Source organism: Dasypus novemcinctus, chromosome 14, assembly GCF_030445035.2.
Source record: "Dasypus novemcinctus isolate mDasNov1 chromosome 14, mDasNov1.1.hap2, whole genome shotgun sequence".
NCBI classification, from domain to species: domain Eukaryota; kingdom Metazoa; phylum Chordata; class Mammalia; order Cingulata; family Dasypodidae; genus Dasypus; species Dasypus novemcinctus.
In genome coordinates, this window is record NC_080686.1 from 75931871 (window position 1) to 75952560 (window position 20690).

General features: G+C 32.1%; 1 protein-coding gene across 2 annotated transcripts in view; it reads right to left on the reverse strand.

Moving 5' to 3' along the window:
- The window catches only part of CSMD3 (CUB and Sushi multiple domains 3), a 1328729-nt gene that overhangs the window by 116432 nt on the left and 1191607 nt on the right, over positions 1 to 20690 (reverse strand). For both annotated transcript variants that reach the window (XM_058275930.2, XM_058275932.2), the window contains 7 exons: positions 13930 to 14048; positions 12747 to 12816; positions 9607 to 9723; positions 6363 to 6572; positions 4285 to 4473; positions 3458 to 3635; positions 2032 to 2177 (listed from right to left, as the gene is read on the reverse strand). In XM_058275930.2, coding sequence (XP_058131913.1) covers positions 2032 to 2177; positions 3458 to 3635; positions 4285 to 4473; positions 6363 to 6572; positions 9607 to 9723; positions 12747 to 12816; positions 13930 to 14048 — 1029 coding nt within the window. The remainder of the gene's footprint in view (positions 1 to 2031; positions 2178 to 3457; positions 3636 to 4284; positions 4474 to 6362; positions 6573 to 9606; positions 9724 to 12746; positions 12817 to 13929; positions 14049 to 20690) is intronic.

Genomic DNA, 20690 nt, shown 5'->3' on the forward strand with positions numbered 1-20690 from the left:
TATGATACCTGATTATTATCCATTGTCTTCCATTTTCATAACATCTCTGTAAGAAAATGCCAATAATAACAACAAGGATAGCATTTACTGGGGTTGAAATATATGAAGTTGTCAATTTTCAGAATTTTTTGATCAACAACTTCATATGATTCAACATACTATATGCCAGTCACTGCAGTAATTTCCAAACATACAGTATCTCATTGAATCCTCTCAAGAATCCTACAATATTGACTTACAGCTGAGGAAAGTACAGACCAAAGGGCAAGCTGTCCAAAGCCAACTGGAAAATATAGAACTAAACAATTATTTGCTCTACCTTATTCCTAAACCAAATCTATTTCTATGATACATGGCTCAAAGTCCAAATACATATATCAGGTAAAAGGTGTTTAGAATGATAATATATATTCACATATGTATCTATATAAATCACCTCATTTTATGTGCATATACATATATTCTGTCATACATACATTTCACATATGAATACATACACTGATATGCACTTCTATGACAATTATTTTCCTTTTGCAGTTTCTAAGTTTTATAAGAACTTTTATGATCCCTATAAAGATTATGAGTATTTATAGCCCCAAATCAAGAGCCCCTTGAATATCATTTGTTTGAGCAAGTCATAAAATAAAAATTTAAGCTGAGATTCATGAAGGGAAAAAATATACAGAATGCAGTTCAGCAACAAATTCATCTTTCGAACTTAAAAATTATTTAACTACTGGTTCTTGAGTTATGATAATGGATTAAGATAATGTTATTGCTGCAAGCTTATGGCCAACTACTAACTGCCAGCATCAATGATCAAGTCAGTGATTAGAGGCAAATGAGTTATTTAAAAAATAAGCAGACTGAATAAAAAAGGTCTACCTGCATGCCCCACTTTCTAATTGGCTGTGTTGGAGCACACATGCTCTGGTGGCCGTGGGCCAATATAGGAGCTATCAATTATGTACACTACTGGTGGATAAATGCTCAGATTAAACAAATCAAATGTTTTATACTCAATTCTCTATTTCTACATCCAATTTCAATGTACTTTAAATGTCTTTAAGCATAATCATATTTGACTTGACCTTTTTCATGGATCATAAGTTTGAGTATGAACGATTACATTATTGTTTGTGTTAAAAAAGATGAACAGTATTAAATTGTATAGTCAGGTAATGGACAATGTGCATATTCAACTTGAAAAGTTTTCATATATCTTTCACAATTTAGGTTAGTAGATTATTGATCTCTTGGAATTGGTCTGACAAAATTATATTTAATTATACATGCTTTTAATGGGATGATTGTCACAGCAGACAAAAGGATATACTAATTAAAAATAAATAAAATTTTCCTGATTTATAATAGAATAAAATCTATTTGGATTGAAAGAGAGAGGAAATTTAAAAAACAACAACAACAAAAAACAACTCTTTGTGAAACCCTCTAAATGTCTTTTCAGAAAAGCTAATGCTACAAAAACAGGACCAAAAATAATTCTATATAAGGAAATAAGATTGAGACTTCAGAAATCATTCCACTGGAGAGAAAGCTATTAATTTAATGATCGGAATAGTTACTTAAACCTATAAGAATCTAGAAGAGCTACATTTTCGAAATAAATGAATGAGTGATATGATCCACAGCATAAAGATATTGGGTGCTAATTTTAGAAAGTTCCACAGCAGGTTGTTCAGATTGAAAAATCTACTGATGTCTCAAAAGCAATAAAATATGAACAACTGTTTCTCTTTTATTGGTTTCCATGTGCAAAGGATTATTTTTTACTAGGTAATTACTGACTGACTTATTTCCTATTTTCACTTGCTCAAATTTTAATGCCTGTAAATGATTAGGAGAGGTCATCTTTTGCAAGTAAATGTATATGAAATGATGAAATTATGATGACAAAATGTATCAAATTTTTATACCTTTTCAATTATTGGTTGAAATATATTACTTTCAACTTTGCTTGTATAATTTAAACAGTACCAAGTGAAATAGAAACTATTAGATGATACCAACCATGATAACTGAGCACAAAAAAGCCACTTGTGGTGAAATCACTGTGGAACTTGACTAAAATCTGATTTGAAGTGCTGTAGACAGATTCCAATGCAGTATTGCCACTAAACTGACCGATCTGAGGTGAGTTTTGGTCTGGCCCATCCCTATGAGGGAGAGAGAGAGAGATTTTTTGATAGAGTTTTACATCAAGAATAATGAAAGTATTACATATGAGATGATAAAGATGCAGTAGAAAAAAAAACAAAAAGAAGTAAAGATGCATTAGATGAAATAACCAATGAGTAGCAAATTATATTGGTAACTATTTCACATTTATTTAGATGAAAACATACTTCAAATTATGAAGTATATATTTTTTTACCTAAATGAAATACACCTATTTTAATTGTAATCAATTACATTGTCTTTGGTTTCCTGACCATAACATAGTTTTCCTAAATGCTTGAAGTTTGCTCCCTCTATTTTCTTCAGCAACAATTTTGAGAATCATAAGACTATTAAGTTAGAAGGAATCTTAAACATCATAGAGTAGTTCTATTTACCAATTATCAATAATCAATACAGAGATTTTCTTTATAGTATAATTTTAAATAAAGATGTCTCATTTAACAGGACAATAACATTATAAAAATTTTATTATAAATTATTACGACATAAATTCAATAATAGGGAAGCAGATGTGGCTCAAGCAATTGCCTTCCAAATCTACCACATGGGAGGTTCCAGGTTTGGTTCCCAGTGCCTCCTGGAGAAGGTGAGCTGGTGTGGCGAGCTGACAAAACAAGATGATGCAACAAAAGAGACACAAAGAGGAAAGACAATGAGAGACACAGCAAACCAGGGAACTGAGGTGGCTCAGGTAATTGAGCGTCTCTCTTCCATATGGGAGGTCCCAGGTTCAGTTCCTGGTGCCTTCTAAAGAGAAGACAAGCAGATACAGAGAGCACACAGCGAATGGCCACAGAGAGCAGACAGCAACTTCAAACAATGGGGGGGGGGGGACGGACACAACGAAAATAAATCTTTAAAAATAAATAAATAAAATTTGATAATGATATGAAATAATTGTGCTTTCAATATAGGCTCTTAAACTTCACAGGTTTTTGTGAATAGAGAAATTTCTTATCTTAAACTTTCTCTGTTATTAATTCCCTATATTTGCAGGTTAACTTAATAGCACCTTTAAAATTGTTTCATCCCTGGAGTTTTTTGTTCTACAACGTTTAGCTACTTCATTTGGCAAATAAGCCAAAACCTCCTTCTCTTATGTCTCAGTCTGCAAACACATGTTGTCACCCTCAATTACACTGATTCAAATATCAAATGGCAATTTGTAACAGAGGACTGTAATATATTTTCATTCCTATTTTGTACCACTGTTATATTATAGTTGTATCAATCAATAACAAGGATCCTAGCTTACCAAACAGTAATGAAATCATAGATTGGTTCTGTTTGAAGGACAGTAAAATTGATGTAGATGCCATTCCCAGGAGGTACTCTTACGAGCCAAAAACAGTCTTGAAAGTTTGGATATTCATCAGGATATCCAGGAGAATAAATAGTGCCATTCATTGCAGTTATATTCCCACCACAAAGAGCTAGAGAAAAGATGCAAAACAAAAAAGTTAAGAAAAATAATGATTATAGAGAAAGAAGAGGACACTTCATACCTCTTAAGCAGTATAAAATTTAAATTCTGTGTTGTATTACCTCAGTTGATGGATATAAAATGAGGTTGGCAGCCATGCACAAAACAGTCCATTTTTATTTATCCTTCCATGTGAGGTACATTATATAGTTATTACTATCCCTAGATTAGTAAATTACATTAAGCCTTCTGTATTTTTTCCAATACTTAAAGCAAAGCATTATTGTTCAACTTTTATTTGTCTTAAATGAAGTGTAAGATATTCAAGGCCTTCTTTATTTAAAGTTTTCTAAAGGATAGGAATTCAAATTAAGTTGCAGAATCTGCATTACTGGTGTATATAAGTATGATTATTAAACAGACACACATGCTCCCACACAGATACACACACATAGGAAAAGCTCTGAAATGCTAATCAGCTTTATTTTTACTTCCAATGGAGAAGGTTAAAATCTCTATCAATAATGACAATGATGCAAAATTTAGGATCTGGCTCTAAATGAAAGCAAAACTGTTTGGGAAGACAAGAAAGTACTAAAACAAGAATTATTAAACAGAAGATGACATCACTAGAAGATAGCTTCCACTTAGAAACATACCTTCACATCTTGGAAGTGGATGATTCCAATTGCGACTGACTCCATGAAGGCAAGTTAGAGCTGAATTTCCAATTAACGTATATCCAGGAAAACATTCAAATGAAATGGTTTGGCCCACAGTAAAATCATTGCCAATCACGAAACCATTTCTAAATGGTCGTGGATCTGGGCAACTTTGCAACTGGTAGGCTAAAAAAAAAGAAGAAATTAGACATTTTTTTTTCTTTCCTGAATTTCAAAAGACCATATATGCATTCTATTTGCAACCTGAAAATCAATGCACTGTAGCTTATAGTTCTTTATAAACAGTAATCCAGTTTTATGATAAATGATGGCAATGATAGTATAATGTGAATATCTTCTCATGTCTACTATTTTTATATTTAAGAAGTTAGTACAACTCATAAAAATGCAGTTTCCTCACCCCCTATGTGCAATCTACCTAAATCATAAGATTTAATGAAAATATAAACCTTTTATCACAGTCACTATTTTAATCAAACATATTCTCATTTGCTTTCACAGGTTGTGATTCCTTCCTGGTTCCACAGCATGACATAAAAAGATAAATACATATATTAGCCTAATTCTGAAACCTTATGAAATTTTTGCTTCTTTTTTTTTTTCCCGAAGCACACCACAATATCCTTCTGTTGAGTTCCTTCACATTATTTAATAATATAAAAGACTAGGAAACAAATATTCTTCCAGTATAAAATAAATCCTGGACTTCAAGTGTCATGTTACCTGCTTATTTGTTCAGGATACCTTTGTTCTACATTTTTCATGAGATTGAATATCCCATTTATTTTGCTTATTACTTTATCCCCAAACCTGACCCACTGTCTGTCACATAGTAAGTGCTCAATAAACATTGTTTAAAAATTTCTGAATATATTAAAATGTGCATACTCATATACTATAAATATTTGGAAGCTTATAATGAAGCAGCTCACAATTTTATTCTAATTGATAAAATTTAAATTGCTAGCAACCAGAGACATTTTTGCCATTGAAACTTAAAATTATATATACCCCAACAACAACAAAAAAATATTTGAAATGAAAACTCTTATTTTTATTACAATGTAACTCCAATTTTTCCAACTAAAGATTGCAGAATTTATGACCAAATTCTCAGTCTGTCTTCTTTATTTGAATTAGTTTTTCATGCAAAAACATCAAAATTAAAAGTATTGACTCATTCCAATTCTAGCCAATACCTTCTGTGTAATTTTATTATTAGAAATTATAAAATATTGTAAAATTAAATAAACCTTTTCAGTTTTTACTTATTTTTAAGCAATAATTTTGAAAGCTAGAAAGGATGCCTAGACAAATTTATGATCCTGCAATAATTTGTACAATTTTTTACCTTTCTGTTCCTTTTATTCCTATAGTAATAAGAAAATATAGAGCATTGCTATTAAATATTCAGGAGAAAAGCTTCCATAATAATATCATATACCATACAGGACTTAACAAATCTGACAATGTTAGCAGCATACCATTAATTTTGGAAACCAGTCCATCAGTAGCAGAGTTTATGTAACTGTATACTATGCATCTTTCCAAAATTTTTCAAAGTTCTTAAAGCTAACCACAAAAACCAATTTAAAAATTATATTGATAGGTCTAATACAATATGATTATCAAAGTAGTTATATTATCATGGAAAGAAAATAAAATCAAGGGATATATTATTCTATTATAAATTAAAAGGAAATAATTTTACATATACTACAAAATATCATTTCAACATATTTGATATAAATATAAAAATAAATATTTGCTAATTTTAATAAAGCTTGCTTTGCTTTATTGCTTTGCCTGGTTTTATCTGACTGTGTATTAATTTAGGACTAATTCAATCCTTTTTTAATGGTTACAAGATCTCATAAAGACTGCACAATTGCCAGAAATTGCTTTTTAAAAAATCTTCCTAATTGCAGCTCACCTTTGTGAAAGTTTCTTTTTCTTTCTAAAAACATTATATAGAAAACATCTACAGTGAGGTAAAGATTTCTAATAGCTGAATTGGGGTTTATAAAGCATTTGCTTTTCTTTATTCGTCTCACCTTGGTAAACAATGTGAAATCCTTGTTTGTTTTGTGAATAGTCACTGTGAAAATACAAGCTGGTTTCATGGGTTGTGCTAAATAGGGAAGATGGTATCTGAGGACCACTAAGCCGGCCAATAGCAGTACTAGTTTCTGAGGATCCACTTCTTACTTCCAAATAATCATGTATTGTCTCTGTAGAAAAATTTACAAACTGAAGATGCACTCCTAAAGAAGAAAAAACAAACAAAATAATACTTTTTCCCCCAAATTAAACATGCATGCAAACACACACACACACACACACACACATACACTCATGTTCAGTGTTTTCATTTAGGTCAGGAGGAATATTCTTACCATCTGGCCCATGGGTCTCCTGTCTGCACAGGACAGTTCGCAATGTTGTTTTTCAAAGTAAAAGAATACTACTCTCAAATGCCCACTATGTGTTACACAGTAAAATCGATCTCATTTTATTATCATGTCACTGTAGCAAAACTGATTAAGAAAGTGTTTTTGCTGCACTCTGATACCAGTTAAGTACTGACCAATTTTTAAAGGTTAAAAAGTCATTCAGTAATTTTTATTATGCAAAAAGCCAATTTGGAGCTATGAAAGGATTGTTAAATTTTAAATATATTAACATAATCAGATTCTACCATTGCATTAGAAGATATTTATTTATAAGGGATAAATTAAGTGCTTCAAAATATCATTTAGGGGTATTTAATTTACAAGGGTATCCTTTTAGTAATTTCTTGTCAGAAGAAATGTTGAATTTTACATAATAGCCTCAATATATTTTGGTGATCACAGTTTTATATTGACATATTGCAATATAGTCTTCACATCTTTATAAACAGAAATAAAATACAAGATAATAAAATATGGAATTGAAAAAAGTAAAAACCTCATTCAAAAAAGGTTGCCTAGTATAATTCATATTCAATTTTAGTTAATTTCACATTTTCCTTTACATCATCATTTTTCAATAATTATTAATTGAAAAGACTGACATGTAATGAGGGCTTTCTTTTACTCAGGCATGGTTTTAAGGGCTTACTTATGTTAACTTATTTAATTCTAAGTTATTCATTAAAATGAAACAACTGAGACAGAGAAGTTAAACAACATGCCACATTAACAGAGCAAACTAATAAAGCTGGAATTCAAACTCGGGCACTCTGACTCTCATTCTCTTACTCTCAATAACTAGACCAGGGCTCCCAGTAAAGTCACGTTTTGTTACCAGATGATAAAAAAGAGTTCATGAAAAAAACAATTTGGGATATATTGAAGTGATGCTTTTAAAAAATTAAGCAAATTTCTGAACAGGCAGATAAACTTTTTGGAGCATTGAATATGCTAATTTGTAACATTTCAAGATGTACTTTTTTCCCTAAAATTTTCCCCTAAATCACTTGTTCCCAAACTATCTTGTTAGTAACTATTTCATGGACGCTTGAGGAAATACTGTTTTAACTTTTGAATGTATTCATTTTTCTTATTTTTTTTTTTATAAATTACTTGTTCAAATATACTAAATCTAGGATTTGCTTTCCCCAAAACTGAAAAACAGTGGAATTATTTAAATGTGATTAAACTGTCTCTTACATTTTCATCTCCAAATTAGAGTTGTATCTTTTTCTTTTTTAATGACCTTACTTTTTAAAATGAAGAAAGTATAAGCAAAAGGTATTTGACATTTTGTTGAATATGATGTTTTAATTATATTATCAATTATTGAAAACAGTTTAATATTTTATTTAAAAATAATTCATTTCACTCGGAAAGTCCTCCTAAGTGGCTAGTAGAAGGTACATAAGAATTGCCACACTGACTCAAATCCAAGATTCATTTACATCAGTGCTCTCTTTTTGTCAATGGACAGAATTTAACAACCTCAAATTAGGATTTCCACATTATACCCAGGCTGCTCCTGATGGGAATTTCCTAGATTCCTTCTCTCAGTAGCTTCCCTTTGACCCCCAAACCTCAGATTAGTCCTGCACAGCACATTGTCCACGCTTCTTTAGCTTGCTCGTCTGCTTGTTTCCCTGTGCCACTCGGTTTACCTAGAATAGCTTTCCTGCTCCCCATAGACTAACCTCCTTTGAAGAGCTGACTCTTACTTTAAAGGCACAATTCAGGTATTTGTTCCTCTGTTAAGGCTTTTCTGCATTTCCTGGACTGGACTGCATGCCTCCACTAAGCATGATCCTATAGTCCCTTATTTTATGCTATTGTAATAGCAATAATTATCTGTCTCCTCATCTTGATTGTGAGTTCTCTAAGAAAAAGTACAAAGCCCGCTTTTACTATTCATTTTATCACAAGCACTTAGCACAGTGACTGGAATATAAGATGCACTCAGTAAAGATTTGTCAAAATGATGAGTTATCTGTTAATTTATGTAAAACAGTTAAAGATACATTCATATTCTGAGGGTCTCAATGCTTATGAGTAATGAGAAGGCTAAATGCAGTCTTTAATTAGTGAGATAATACAGAATTTCTTAATTGCTCTAAAACCACCTGTTCTGTGTTTAAGGAGTATCTCTATTCATACCATTATTCTTCGATTAAATAAATAAGTCTATCTCCAACCTTGTATTATAATTTATGCATTTTTCAGGCATAGGGGATCTGAAGAAGCTGTAAGAGAATATTTTAATGATATAATGATGAGGAACGATTCACTAAATGTAATATATATAATGCAAATATTCAAAACACTGGGAATTTTACTGTAAGAATTGAAAAGATAATACATCTACATCTATATTTAAACCTAGGATTAGAAAATTTGTACCACTTTTCAAACATGAAATTTGATGAATTGCAAACAAATTTAAATAAATTCAGTTGGTTACCAGGAAATAATTTATCTATGTACTACTTGGTTAGAACAATAAGAAAAGAGTTGAAAATGGAAAAAATGCATAAAAATTATGTTGAATTTATCTTTGCTGCACAAATCTAAATCAGGTTACATCCATACATATCAACTGAAAAATATAATGTATACCTATATATCATTAGGAAATATCCCATGCTCCATCAATTATTCAAATACTCCCAGTCAAAATATATTCGGTTTAAACAACAATTATTAAAATTTCACTCCTCAATTAACATAATTGTGTATGCTCAACAACTAAACTGATCATTTTATAAGTTCTTATTAGACATTGAGATTTCTTTTCAAAGACATATTAATGATTATGGAAAACTCCTTAATTGGTCTTTAATATACATACCAAAGCCTATGGGCAGCTTTATTGTCCACGTGCAATCTAAACTGCTGGGATAGTTTCCAGGGAATCCAGGACTGAGGATCACACCACTGAAATCTGACATAGCACCACCACATTGAGCTGCAAAATAAGAGAGACCCTACATAAACCAGAGTAGTGGAGTGATTTAATGTACTAAAAGCATATTGAAATCATTTCAAATTTTAATCAAGTTTCAGAGAAAAACTGTTTGATATAAATTTGAATATTGACAACTCTCATTCACCATACACTAGTAGTCAAAGATAATCATTTGACAATGCATTTTGTAAAATAGCATAAAGGGCAACATAATACCTTCCTCAAAAAGGAGTACAAACTAAGTCAATTACTGCACAGCAAGGAGTAGCTTATGTGCAGTAGATACAACTGAACAGAGGAAGTGTCCTTTTCCACAGCGGGCAGTTATTATTTTTGTGTCCCTAGAGCCTCTAATGATATTTTGAAACATTCCAAAGATCATACAGTTTAGAACTAAATCAGCATCAGTTCTAAGAATCACATTAAAGAAGGAAACATTTTCACAATCTTCCTTTTCCTCTTTTTGTGAGAAGGCTAAACAAAGAAGTTTTTGAAAATATTGACATCTCTTCACAATATGTGAATCCTATGACTCATTTTATCCTATTAAGATTCTATACAAAGAACAATGAAGTACAAAAGAAGTAAACAAGATGCACCCACGTTTGACAATTTAGGAAACATTTATAAATGTGTTTAATTTGGTGTCAATATTATACTTGTTTAATAATGATACGTAAAGCAAAAATTAGAAAAATAAATAACCCAAATTTTATTTTTAGATGGTTAGACAGAGCTACTTACCATGTTATTAAAGAGCAATTGCATTTTAGAAGCCAATTCCTTCCTTCAAATGCACATTTTTATGTTTTCATCATACCAGAACTATAAATGCTTGTCTGTTAATTGTGCATTACTGAATCAAATTTCATGATGTTCCATCAATAAGAAGCTATCTGTATAGAACACTTACTCACAATTTCATTCATTCATTTCTTGCTAAGAATACCAACAAATAAATACTCAAACTTAACATTATATGTCATAAAGGCAAAAAAAAAGTAGAAAATTTATCTATGTTCTATAAAATATTTAATAACCAGATCAACAGCTATCTTTTATGATATGAATTAATTATGCAGTAAGATTATGCTAGGCATACATACACATATAAGCATATATGTCTTTCTCTATAGAAAATCTAAGTCAGCTAGATGATAAAACTTTCAAACATGTGATTACCATTGAGTTCTAAAGATATTACTGTAAAATTTTCCATCCTTGTGAAATTTTAAAATCCTTAAAACAAAGCAATTTTTATATATAGGAACCATTAATATTTCACCAAGGCATTTTTCTAGAATTTGATTCTCCACATACATTCATCACACAGTCAGATAATTAATGAGTGATAGAAGAAATATTTTGGTAAATCAAAATACTTTTAAAGTTTCTGGCAAGAATGTATTTGTAGGTTTGTTTTATGTTTGTATTATTTTATTCCAAATTTTGAGTAAAAAAACCCACAAAACTCTTTTCCTTTTCTGCCTTCCAAATCCCAAGTCTTTGACATGCTCATTGTCTCTATAATTCTGCTACTTTCCATCTCTTTAGATATGCTCTGAAAATCCTGCCCTCTGTACTGCCCACCTTTCTAGGGAGAAAGTCTCAAAATCAGAGAAGGCATAAGGAAAAGATAAAAGAGTAAACATATAATTGAGGAGGAAGAAAAAGAATGTCAAATCATGAAAGCCCATAAAAAAAGAGACCCCCCCCCAAAAAAAAGTACCTGCCTTTAGCCCTGAGTTCATGTCTGTTTCCTCAATGAATCTACAATTTAGCACACTTCTATGCCTTTAATGAAACTCCTATGCCTTTATGTATTTCATGTGGCCTGAAAGTCAATTATTTTTTGGCCTACTAGACTTTTTATTAGGGGCATAAACATACTATGGTCTTTCAAGCTAAAAATAATCTTTGTATTTAGTTTCTAATACCTAAAATCTCATATGAGTTTTCTTTCTTTTCATCTCTCTCTGCCTAGACCAGCCTGCAAGTCCAGCTGGGGACTTGTAATCTGTTACTTTCATTTCTATTCCCTTCCCTCATCTCCTTAATAAACTACTGGCCCAACTAAACTGGCATTTCTTAAATTCTTTTAAGCAACATATTCAAGAACCTAGAGGAATCTTGTTGCATTGCCATTGTAAGTAGTTGGGTCATATAAGCTACACCAGTTCTTATGTTTGTGCTCTTTTTTCATCACCCAGAATATGTTCTCTTCTTCATCTGTTAGACTAAATTCTACTTATTGTCCAAACTCTTGAAGTACAATTTAGTAACTTTCCAATTACTTCCGTCCACACTACTATCACCTTTCTGAAACTCCATCAAGTAGTCAATGGTAAAATTCAACACTAAATTATCTTATTGTCATTTTAATTATTTTATTTCTACAACTAAAATTGGTAAATGAATGTTTTAAAGACAGAGATCACAATTCTCACTTCTTTATCATCATCTGTAGAGACCAGTACATTAATAGTTGCATACAGATACCAAAAATGAGGATGTGAGAAAAATTAGAGTGTGGATGGAAATAAAGTGGAATCAGCATTAAGTGAGGGCAAAATTGGGGTCCCATATTTTCAAACTACCCAATTACCCTTTTGACCTATTCCATATCTCAACCATCTGTCAACACTGGATACATCTCAGATGGAACCTTATGTTCCCTTTGGTAGATTCTTCAGTTTCCTTATCTATTTTGATAAAATAGCAAGCAAAAGGATATTTACTTATTTTTTTTCTCATCTCTGGATATTTTTATCATGCAATATTGAGAAAACTCTCTAGGAATTAGAAAAAATAATAATTTTTCTCTATTTGACAATTTTAAGTCATTTGCTGCTATTATAGTTTGAAGTAAAATTTTTAAATTGTAAAAGAAAAGGAAATACATGAAACATTCATCTCAAAATATTACTTCCATGGAACCTGGCAAAAGGCAAACTATATATTTGATCAAAAGGAATGTGGAGTATATCTTAAAAATTTGCTAAAGCTGAAGTCATTGAACTTACCCAAACATATTGGAATCGGATAATTCCATCTTCTTACAGGTCCAGGCATACATGTAATATGAGAATGACCCTACATAAATAAGACATTGCAGTTCAGTACACATTACAAAAAGTCTAAATGATGCATAGCATAATTATTTCTTATTGTGAAAACAAAAAATATATATTGTCATTTTTATATTCTTTTTTACTTTTATTAAAAGTCTTAATATGACATAATATGAGAAAACATAAAAATTACAAGGGTCATGGTAGAAAATTTAAGACTCTTTCACTTTAAAATTATGGTTTTAATATTTTTCTATCAAAACATGTTCTATTAAGATACTGTGATAATCATGAAATAGCCATGATTACAACAGTGAAATAGCCATAAACATAGTACTTCATAATAAATTACTGTAATATTCAAAGGGAGATAAGTTAAAGCATGATTGCAAAATTTTTTCATAAACATATTAAGACAAATCAAAGTATATTAAATTTTAAAATGAAATGCGAAGTTCAGAAATATCTCATTGTACATCTGGGACCAATAATTTATGACACAATTTTAAAGATTATAAACTATTAATTTTAAATCTTGGTACCTGTAAAGAATTGTTTACTTAGCATATGAAATAGTTTCTGCATCAATTTTATTTTACTTAATTTTTTAAGGGGACTATTCCTTAGGGAGATTTCTTTTAGGCCAGAAATTTGAGAACCTCCAAAAACCTTCAAAAGAGGATAAATATAAATTCTTACAATCTATTGTATAACTTACAAATCTACTTCTTGAGCAAAATGTATATAATAGTTGATTTGCATTAGTTTAGGGAAATTTATTATCATGGAAGTATCATTAACTGCTTTAAGTAACATTTCATTTTTATTTTCACTTGCTAAAGATCTAGAGAAAAAATCTAAAAGCATCTAAGGAACAATTGTTCATTTGTCATAATTCTACATGAACATAAAGCAAATAAAGACTAATTGTGATGTAAAAAATTTCTTTTACTTCCAAATAGAATTAATATTTTCCAGCTTTTCTTCCATTTATATATTTTATTGGTGAATTGAACATACTTTTGACCATGCAGCCAGATTCAATATAGTTGTAAATCCCGGGGACTGTCAATCATTGATATATTTAAAATCTTTTAGAAACACAATCAAAATTTAATTTTTAAAATAGACTTACTTGAAGAGAATATCCTTGGTCACACTGAAAGGATACCACATCACCAACCATATATCTGTCTCCGATTTTAATTCCACTGCTAGGAGTTTGTGGTTCAGGACAGGAATCCAAACCAATTGCTAAGAATATTTAAAGTAAATGACTTTCAAATTATGAATGCTTAAATTATCCATTTGCTATCAAAATTGAATATTGAAGTTGTATCAAATTAAATTTTACGTTGAGACATTGAGAACACTCTGTGAACAATATTTAACTATAAATATTAAGAGCAATGTGCACTGGAGCTCTGTCATAAAGCTAATTTCTTTATAGCACTATTAAATAGTTGTGGGAATATACTTAAATCCTTTTTAAACTCCCACCCTTATTGTCTTCTACTATGAAGCTAAATAAAAAATTTTAACTATAAAATATCTAGATAAAAATGTATTATGAGAATAAAATGAAGTTATATTTGTAAAACATTCTCAGTATAGTGGCCATCAAATTATTTTCTATTTGTCCCATAGCTGGCCTCCTTCTTCTTTAATAGGAAGTGTTGCTATATAACCCATGAGATATATTTTGATGTTATTATTATTATATGCAAAATCTAAAAGAATAATTATAAGTATGATTTGTTCTCTAAGCGTAATAGAATTAGAAAGGAGAAAAATATTTACCTCATTAAGGCCAGAAAAATACTATGTAAAATTGATTTAAAAATTTGAATACAGATGTGTAAAACATATATAAAATCATTATACAATTCAAAACACTTGCTTTTTCAAACATTAATATGTAAGGATAAACTTATTAAATGTGTAATGTTTTCCTAATAATTCATTTTATGCCTTAACAAATTGTTAAGATTCTTTGCAAAAATATTTTTTCAAACATGATGTTATTTCTAAAGTTCTTATTCCAATAAATGCCGAAGTTTATTACACATTTCTTTGTAATAACATATTTTAGAGCTAATATAATGTATATTTAACTGACTTAGAGGAAGTGGTCACCTTTTCAAAATAATTACATACATACACATTTCATAAAAACCATTAAAATCTAAATCTGTAAATATGACAAATTTTTCATACATCCCTTCACTCCTTAACCAGTTTTTTCCATGTGATATATGCTCTTATAGCACCATCCTATACTTTGTCTTTGGGGCATCTTTAAGGATGCACCATTTTCCTTATTTCTTGATTTTTTGAAATCTTGAATATAAGGGTCTAAGAAAAAATTAATTACAATTAGGTTGTTACCTACTTTTAAATTTTTAGGGGGATTAGTCTTGCTTCCACAACTAGATTTTGAGCTCTTAAAAGAGAAAGCAACTATCTTACAATTGTTTTAATCTTATTTGATAGCCTTTAATAGGCCATATACATTAAATTCATCTGATATCACCAAGAAATTTTCAGGAATTATTGGATTTTAAAAGTGTGATTTATGATATAAATAAACATATATATCTTGTCATATGATTTCACCTTCCTTTGGTACAAGGTTTAGTTCTTGGGAATCCTGAGTAGTGAATTTATTACTCTTCACTGCTAAGGTCGTTCCTGCAGTTATTCTTACTGAGAAGGCCAAATGTTGTACACATTCATTTCTCTTCTTCTATTAAGTACTCTATTCAGGTCATATGCACAGAAAACTATTAGTACCCAGCAGTGGCAATTTCCCTTCAGGGAAAAGGATAAATAAAACTATGGCATAGTGGTGTAACAGAATATTGAGCAGCCATTAAAAATAAGTATTTTCCATAATATATGCAGACATTAAAATATTTACATAAGATTTTTAACTTAAAAACCTGATACAAAACTTAATAAACAATGTCGTATCAATATCTTATATACATATAATCACAGAGAAAATGACCAAAGGTAAAAATGCCAAATATATAGCAAATTTATATATTCTTATATTTTCTTGCATTTTAAAAGTTACTATAGTGTAAAGGAATTATTTTTGTAATCACAAAAGTTATTGATTGATTGGATAAATTAGTACTAGTAGACAATTTAGGGGAGAAGAATATAATTCTTTCAGTTTTTTCCAGAACAGAATAAGTTGCACATGCTAGTTTCTGTTGATAAAGCAATCAGCTAAGCCAGAGAAGTCAAATTTTGATAACCTCACTCCCTTTTTTGCAGTTTATTTTATGAACACTAAAGAAAGCAAGACAGAATTATCTAAAAATTCTGTAGTTCAAATTTTACAACCAAACATTTAAATTACCCAAAAAACATCTGAGTGTTTAAATGATAATTTGAAAATGCCTTCCCTATAGTTACTTTTCACTTCTTTATAAGAGAAAATATGAATAGGTTGTTTATAAGAGCCAACAATAAAAGGAGAATTTTTGTAAAAATGTTGCAAAGTCTGGTCTCCTATTCAACCAAGGCAATCAATGTGTTGAGCCATTTTAAGCTTCATGAGTGTAAATTTTGTAAAATCTTGTCCTTGGCAGTCAAAGATGCTCTCTGAATGAATTTTTTTTTTACCAGGAATTGGATCAATTAAACTGCTATTGCAGCCAAAAACAAACAAAAATGTACCATGGGCAATCCATACCAAAAACTGCACAGAGCTATGTCTGCTGTCAAATTATTGTAGGCAGTTACACTGGCTGAAAATGTTTAAACACTTAGCTCTTCATATTTCCAATATTTATTTATAACCAACAAATAATCCTTTCCAATTTTGTACATAAGGCAATCAATCTGGAGCAGAAATTGTTGTTAACCATTTATAGCGGATCATTCTGGTATAGTCTATTTGTATTCACATTGCATTCCACGTCATAGATAGATATGCAATGATAGACATGCATAGATACAGACATGCAATGATATAGATATACATAGATATGGATATTTCCTAGTATTCCATAATAATTCAAATGCATTGAAAGGGAGGGAAATAAAGCTTAATTACTGCTAACACTGAAAAGAAGATTACTTTGTTAAAGGAAAAACTCATTTCATGAATTTAATATGGCAATATTATATATAAAAGCTATAATAATAGTTCATTCTAAGTTCTGTGAAATCATACTTCCTGAGAAAACATGATTGTTTTATGTAATTTCATGTAATGTATAATCGAAAATATTTCACACAACTTGACTTTCTTAGAGAATGTTTCTTTATTGGCTATACATTTTTTGTAGGCACTTAAATTCTCTTTTTAAATCTGTTTTCCATTAATAACTTGAAACTACAGCACACTAAACACTTCCAAATGGAATTTAAAATTAAGATTAATTCATTTTTTAAATCACCATTCTAAAATGTATTGATCTTTGAATATTCTAAAAAGGTTTAGTACCCAAAAGGATCAAGCTTATGTTAGTTTTTGCCTCAGTGTGGCAAAGACAATGAACAAAGTTTGAGATAATTTATATTATTGATCTCTTTTGATGTGAAAAACCAAACTCAAAATATATTGAAAATGAATATTGTAAAATTGTTTTTGTATCCTTGTGAAGAAAGTAGAGAAATTAACTGTGTCTTTGCCTGTCTGTATTTGAAACAAGTTGAAGAAAGGGGGCTGCTGGGAGCCTGGGTCAGCAGCAGCAGGTGACAAGTAACATGATGCCACCCTGTGCTATAGCAATGTAGCCAAGACCACCAGGTCTGAGACTTGCCATCTAGCAGCAAATGTCATTTACAAGTGTTAACATTTTTCTAGTGTGTGTACTCTATTTATCTTGTTGGGTTCTAACACTATTCCTGGGGTTCAACAATTCTTTTCATAGATTTAGGCTAATTGGGTCTCCACAGCCTCTCACAGGGACACTTACAGTCACTTTAATTAACTTATCTGTTAGACACAATTGTTTGGCCCAGTCTTGGAATTATCCAGAATTTTTCATCTGTAAGTGTAGTCCACTATGTACATGCTGTCCATTAAAGCAAACCAGACACCCAGACTTTTCATTTTTGCAGAACTGTCAAACAGGAATCCAAGTCAAACCAGTAAATTGAATCCATGTGGACTCAGAGTACACTCTGATGACATGGAGAGGTGGGGTAGCCACACTGCTATTGTTACTACCGAAAGAACAGAAGTAAACTGACACCCAAGAGGGTCAGACCTGGACACTAACTTTTCACACAGCTGTAGTTCAACAGATAACATGCCCTGAAACTGAAGAGCAGTTTCCATGTGCTTATCTCTTATTAATTTTAGTTATTACCAATTTTTGTTTGAATTCGAGTGTTGTATCATGTGACTCAATTTGAAACACTTCTTTCTGTTTTCCCCAATCTGAAAACAAGTTTCTACATTCCTCTGGAAACTGGGTGTTTGTACTTAGTCCATTGCTTCAGTTTTAGAGCAGAGCAGCTTGATGAGTAGCCTGACTTTCTGCTGATAGACAATGTTGCTGGGCTCAAACTTGCTGTATTGAGGGAGGTTTCCAAGGGGTACAGTGTTTCCATAGGATAGAGTGTTTCTCACAGAGAGCCCAGTTGTTCCATAGAAGTTTTGAAGGTCAGATGACCTCTGAGCAACTTTACTGTAACTTATCTCTCCTGAGGGAATTTAGATTTAAGTAGACAATTAAAATGATCCCTCCTTTTTCTACATACCCTTTAAGGTTTGCTTCTCAAAGGGAGGCAAGGTAAAAGTTGCATTTCCCTAGGTGGCATTCCCTTTATACTGGGAAGTTTCATTGCCTCAGGCTTGAGGGATAAGAAGGATATTGGGGAAACTTCCACCATTCAGGGTGTGAGTGACTATTAATAAAAAGTATTTAATTCAAACACACAAGCAAAATAAATAAATGTGTTCTTGCACAAGAAGTTGCTTTTAGAAGTAGTAAATATTTTGTTACTTAAACTATATTACATGTCTTCAATTTGTAACTTTTCTCTAAATTATGAACAAAAATTGTGAATCATTATTTTTATATTTATATTACATTTGAGAATTATGATCTGGCATTTAACATTTATCATTATAAACATAACAGTATGGAGACTAACATAGAAGTTGGTGATAATAAAAGAGTAAATTCAATACTAGGGACTTTAGAAAACTGCGTTAGTAATATACAGTGTGCAGACTTTTTTTTCTGGCATAATATACATTGCAATTAATTAATTAAATACTAAACAAGCATTTTTCAAATACCTAATATGTAACACATAACTTAATGACTGCATGTGGATAGTTTTTTAGAAGGAATATTTTAACTTCTAAAAGTCAGTGATGGGGAGCAGTGATTTGGAAACTTTATAGTACAGACTTCACTCACATTTACTTTGATTGCTAACATTTTACTTATGGCAAAATCAGGTATCAAAAAGCTGCCTATAGGAGAACCAGCAGGATGGTGGCGGAGTAAGGAGCTCCTAGAGTCAGTTCTTGCTGCACGGTAGTTAGAAAATACCTACAGCTCTCTAGAGCTAGCTGAAGCACCTGTTCAAGGGCCCCAGGATGACAGAAGAGCATCCTGCCACATCTTTGAAGGAGTGGAAGGAGGAGACTGCCTGTCTGCAGAGAAGACTTGTAAGTAGAGCGCTCCACGCCACGGAGGCTGGTGCCCATCCTCCACTGGAGGCACAAGCAGCCTCCGGAGCTGTTCTGAGGCTGGAATTGAAAGCTCCACTTCCCCAAAACGGGCACCAATTTCAGCTACTGATGAGTATTCAGTGGGCTACAGTATGATCCTGAGAACAGCTAAGGTTTGAGCCTGTCCAAGTAGAAAGAAGATGGAGCCACCATTTTAACTCTATGCCTGGCACAAGAGGAAGCGGGGCAGACTGAAAATCCCAGCGCTGGTGGGAACTGGCTTCTTTCCATCCAGATCATCTTGCAGCTCCAGCCTAGGCCCCATTGCCACCTCCAGCAGGAGGAAGCTGCGGGGACTTGTGCCAGTCTCTTCAGGAATTTATCAGCCAAGCCACATAGGCTGGTGACTGTCCTACTCTGGCGGCATGAGCTACCCCAGGAACTATTCTGATGCTGGAATTGGAAGCTCCATTTCCCAAAAACAGGAGAGAAGGAGATGGTTGGCTGCCAATTTTGGCTACTGATTAGTAGACTTGGCTGGCTAAGATAAAACCCAGGGGACAGCTGGGTGGTTAATTGGCCCAAGTCAGAAAGAGGCCAGTGGCTGCCATTTTTACTCTGCCCCCAGCCCGAGTGGAAGTCAGAACTGAAAATCACCGTGACATTAGGAACCAGTTTCTTTCACCCAGATTGGACTGTAGCCCTAGCCTAGGCTTCAGTCCAGCCTCTGGCAGGAAGAAGGTTGATGGGCCCTGCACCAGCCTATCCAGGAAAATGCGTGCAGGTATCTTTGGCTGGCACAGACTGAAAATCAGAAGTCTACTGGGGTACTGCAGTCATCTTGGACCCGCACTGCATAGATTATTGCCCATACCTGCAGCTCCATCCCTGCCCCAGGCAGAGGAGAAAGAGAAATGAAGCTTCATCAGTCTCTCTGAGCAATTATAGTCTAGGCCTGCACAACTTGGATTTTTCCCATGACTCCATGACTCTGTCCCTACCCCTGTCAAAGGAGAAAGTTGGAAGAAGCTTCATTGGTCCCTGGTGCAATGAGGGCAACTTGAGCCTCCTCAGATTATAGCACCAACTACATGCTTGGCTCCTACTATGCAACTAGCAAGGGAGAAAGGGCAGAAACCCCTAAACCAAAGAGAAAATCTGCACCCATAATAAATACTCTAGTAAGCCAGATAGATGCCAAGACACCAATAAAAAATTACAATCCTCACCAAGAAACAGGAAGC